At 44.6% G+C, this 5,000-nt stretch overlaps 1 protein-coding gene across 2 annotated transcripts in view; it reads right to left on the bottom strand.

The window, feature by feature from the left end:
• The window catches only part of LOC143041546 (uncharacterized), a 209,428-nt gene that overhangs the window by 87,121 nt on the left and 117,307 nt on the right, over window positions 1-5,000 (bottom strand). The window contains exon 2 of one of the 2 annotated variants that reach the window (XM_076213543.1): window positions 4,850-5,000. This exon is cut by the window's right edge and continues 103 nt beyond it. In XM_076213543.1, the coding sequence (XP_076069658.1) occupies window positions 4,850-5,000 (151 nt within the window). The remainder of the gene's footprint in view (window positions 1-4,849) is intronic. The other variant, XM_076213544.1, reaches the window with a different exon arrangement.

The following is a 5,000-nucleotide window of genomic DNA, read 5'->3' as shown; positions in this document are numbered from 1 at the left end:
GTCACTCCCACCACAACTCCACTTGGCCTCCACATCCATCACTCTCTTTCTCATCTCTTTTCCTTCCTACCGCTTACTTCCTTCCTCACTTCTTCACTTCTCTCCCTTTCTCTTTCAGACTTCCCTCCCCCTCCTCCTTTCTCTCTCATTTTTCTCCCTTACTCCTCCCTCTCTCCCACTTCTCTCCTTTCCCTCACTCATTTTCCTCTCTTACTTCCTTCCTCATTCACACTTCTGCTTCTCCCCCATCCCTCCCTCATTTACTCCCTCCCTACGTACCTCTCTTATCAACCGTAAATTCTTTTCAGTCCTTCCCTCCTTGTGTTCTCTCTGCCTCCCACCCTCTTTCCCCACATTCTTCTTTATCTCTGGTCCATCCTTCTCACCCTTTCCTTGTCCATCCTCTGCTGCCTTTCTCCCTCGCTCCTCCCTACCACCTTCTGTTCTACTCCGCCTCCTTCTTCACTCCACCTCCTCCTTCACTCCACCTACACTCCATGTGCATCCCTCCGCGCACCCACACCCTCCCTCCGTCCCTCCTTCCGTCCCATAATCTCTTAGATATGTATCTTCTCCTTCTGTAATCCCACGTCCATCAAGTGTCATTTTTTGCCTCCCATTATCTCGGGCCATGTATCTTGTTTCTTGCAATTCCACACCTGGGATGCCCTCTGCTCCCCCGACTCCCTAATCACTGAACTCCAAGCCCAGTCCAGGCCTTTTGGTGGCTCCCAGAACTCTCCATGTCTGTGCCAACAACTAATGCAGAAACAACCCCTCCCCCCACCCCCGTTGACCCTCCCCCAGTCCCTGGGCCCTTTGAAATATGCTCATCCTGTCTTCATCCATCATGGATCCTTGCGAACCACATAACGCACAACATTCATCCACATCAGACGCGAGGCCTTCCTCATCCATCTTTTCTTCATTTCTCATCCTGTTCTCCATCAGCCAGTCATCCGGCCCCTGATCTCCTTTGCAGACTTCTCCCATCCATCCTACTCGGTACGCGCTGATGGGAGAAACTGGGAGAACCAAGTTGATAAAGAAGGGGAAAGGGAAATGGTGTTAGAGCAAGGAAAATGCAGGAGGAGAAGGAGGAGGAAGAGGAGAGGGAGTAAGAAAGAAGAATAAAAGGAAGAGGAGGAGGATAGGAAAGAGGAGGAAAAAAGAAGGAGAGAGGTGTTTCCCAACATCGACAATTTTTCATGTGAAGGACATATAACTTGATTGTAAAATGTATGTGTGTGTGTGTGTGTGTGTGTGTGTGTGTGTGTGTGTGTGTGTGTGTGTAAATGTATGTGTGTGTGTGTTTGTAAGTGTGTGTGCGTGTGTATGTACTATGTGTGTGTATGTTTGTGTGTGTGCGTGTGTGTACGTGTGTGTGTATGAATGTGTATTTGCATGTGTGTGTGTGTGTGTGTGTGTTTGTGTTTGTGTGTGTGTGTGTGTGTGTGTGTGTGTGTGTGTATGTGTGTGTGTGTGTACGTGCATGAAAACAGTATAGATATTATGAGCTTTGGTCATATAGTAAATATTTTTTGAAATACATAAATGAAAAATGTAGACAATTTCGACGGAACTTCCAGAACATTGTGTGTGTGGGGGGGGGATGGGGTTGTGGCACAGGGAAGGAACGTGGCTGAAGAGAGATTGCCGGGGGAGAAGAGAGGCTTCAAGATATGTGGACAGAGGTCAGCAGGGTGGCAGGTCAGGCTCGACTCACGAATTTCTGTTGATCTTTTCCGCGTCAAGATTACTTCAGTTGATGAATATCAGGACTTTCCGCTTGACCAAGGTGGCTTGACAGGGAGCCCCAACGAACGTTATTTCCGTGGTTTACTAATAGCAACTTGAAGCGCGATTTAACCGAGTTTGGCTTGGCCTAAAAGTGGTGTCAATCCTACACAGTTTAACTGAAGAGTAAAGAATATGCATAGTGTGCCTTTGTTGCAAGATCTGAATAGGACTTTATCCTTTATGAAATACGGCCAATCATTTATAAATTTAGCTGGTTCAAGCATTATTAGAGGTCAGATGACTAAGATATGGATATTACAGAAATAGTCCCTTATATTTCTAGTTTTAGGAGCTGAAAGCTACAGTCAGATTTAAAAATGAAGCATTTACATCCATCTATTTCTTGTACGTCCAAATTGGGCTTACCATTTGAAGTTTGCATTTGAATAGCGTATCATTAACTTTTTACTTTTTGAGACTTGTCTCATGCGTAAATGAACATTCCAGTAAGCATTGTCTTTGAAAACGTAAGATTTCTTTGAAAAATTCGCAATGTTGGCTCTTGACCCTCACGACATCGACTAATAACAGGTTTGCGACGAAGGCCAATGACTTCGTGAAATCCAATTGCACAGGCGATGACATTTATGGATGTGATTGCAATGAAATTATTTGCTGAAGACGTCTGCAGTACAAGTTGCTTGAGATATGGTGGGTATCCAAAGCAGCGGTGTTTTTTTTTTTTTTTTTTTTTTTTTTTTTTTTTTTTTTTTTTTTTTTTTGAGAGAGAGAGAGAGAGAGAGAGAGAGAGAGAGAGAGAGAGAGAGAGAGAGAGAGAGAGAGAGAGAGAGAGAGAGAGAGAGAGAAGGAGGAATCTGAAGGATTTACAGTTGGATGCAATTTTCCTCAGGCCTGGAGGGTGATTTCCGGATTCCCGGGTCTAACTTGAAGGACTGTTTCCGGGTTCCTGAGGGTTCCCGGGTGTTCCGCAGCAGCGAGAGTATTGCCTCCGGGAAGGTGTCTCATCTTTCTCGTCACGCCGTCAAGACGCATCTTACCAGGAATTCTTTCTTATTTTATTTTTTTCCATCAGTTTCCCTCCCCCAATCGTCGCATCTACAAGTCCTTGAGTCATTCAGTGATCTCAGCACGCAAGAACAACTTGCTTCGACCGCAGAATCATGTCATGCTCATGTCTCTTTTTATAATATTTTTGCCTTTCAAAGCTCACCACTGGAAATAGTCCTGCCATCTCTTCGACTTTCCTGTTAACTGAACTGCTTTGGTGAGGAGCATCACTTCTCTAGGCGCACTTTGTTCACATGTTTTCCGAAAGTGCTTACCATACGTGTCCACTTCAACCATACGATCTTGCTTCATACGAGGAAAACATTTGGTCGTGAATGAATACGTTAGAGAGCAACAACACCGTAGCTTATAACTTCCTATATAAACCTGGTTACTCACCACCACGTGCGCTGTAGAAGATCCTTGCTTTAGACACACCTGGGAATACTTGCTCCAACGACTAGACTTAAGCCTGTTTACACGGGGCAAGTTGAGAGGCAAGTCAAGTGTACAAGTTACTTGAACTGGAGAGGAAAGCGAGCAAGCACATATTCACACGGGCCAAATCAGTGACAAGTGACCTGTATGAACATGTACTTGTTCGCTTTCCTCTCCAGTTCAAGTGACTTGTACACTTGGCTTACCTCTCAACTTGTCCCGTGTTAGCGAGGTCTTAGGGTTCTAGAAAAGGTGGTGAGGAACATATGACAGGAGCCGCGTAACTAAGGCCGAAGCCCTATTATGTGGTTAGACAGTTGGGGCAGGCAACAGTCACTGCTGGGAATCGGATAGGAATGCGGAATTTGAACCCACAACTAAACGAATGCGAGACCATCACGCTCTGATTACGTCACCTGCGCACAGTTCTAGAGAAGGCGTTTATAACTTGATGAGTTGTTCATGGGACATTCACAGTAACACAGTTGTTTTGTTACACTGTTTAGTCACACCCCTGTTGGAAATATTTAGTTTGCTTCTTAGGCTGGAATGTCTCGCAGTGGTTTCTGTAAAACCCCTTCTCTTCCTCTCTTTCTTTGGGAAATCTTTCACTCGAATGTATGTATATATATTTATATATATATATATATATGTATATATATATATATATATATATATATATATACATATAAATATACATATACATATACATATACATATACATATATATATATACGTATACATATACATATGCATATGCATGTACATGTATATATGTATATACATATATATGCATATGCATGTACATGTACATATGCATATACATATATATACACATATACATATACATACACACACACACACACACACACACACACACACACACACACACACACACACACACACACACACACACACACACACACACACACACACATATATATATTTATATATATATATATATATATATATATATATATATATATATATATATATATATATATATATTGGGGGCACCTATTGCAAAGTAACTTTATTCTCTTTCGCCAGGCGAACTTCAGAAATATCTTTTACATCCAGCACTCTCTTCTGACCCCAACTACTTCCAGACACTGACAGACTTAAAGTTAAGGAGCACTTCATTTTCGGCAGACTGACGTCGCCGGAAGTTCACTCTCGTGTCCGTCAGACTCACCTCACCAAACCGCCCCCCGCACTTTCAACATATTGCTATAAAACTCAATTATCGTTAACACCCAGGGCTTTGTCTCATCGGACCTCCCTACCCACTCCCTGCCTCCCTTCCTCCCTCTCTTCCATTCCCGGCACGGCATGTCCATTTCACCAGCAGACTCAACCGGCCGGACTAAAATCTGTTGTCTGGATTATCCCTCACCCCCGGACTAACCCTCGCTCTCCGGGATCGCCTTCACCCTCCGGACTATCTCTCATGCTCAGAATACTTCTCACGCCCAGGCTATCTTTTACGCCCTGAATCTCACAACCGGCCTATCTCTGGCGCCCGGTAGGCTTGCCTGGCGAACAGAGTTGAATTTTAGTGCCCAAGAGGCTCACTTAAGTGGAGGCATGGCTGCAGACTTACCTTGGTTGAGGCCTTCGTCTGCAGCGGCGGACTCCCCTGGTTGGAGGCTCTTCCCCCGACAGGCGGACTCACCTTGCTGGAAGTAGTTGCTCTTCCTGACGTAGACGCAGACGAGGGCCATGAGCTGGAGCTGCGAGAGCCGCTGGCGAGT

This window comes from Oratosquilla oratoria, chromosome 31 (assembly GCF_046742065.1).
Source record: "Oratosquilla oratoria isolate Oo_2021 chromosome 31, ASM4674206v1, whole genome shotgun sequence".
NCBI lineage: Eukaryota > Metazoa > Arthropoda > Malacostraca > Stomatopoda > Squillidae > Oratosquilla > Oratosquilla oratoria.
Note: the sequence above shows the minus strand (reverse complement) of the source record. Positions and strands in the feature narration are given on the sequence as shown.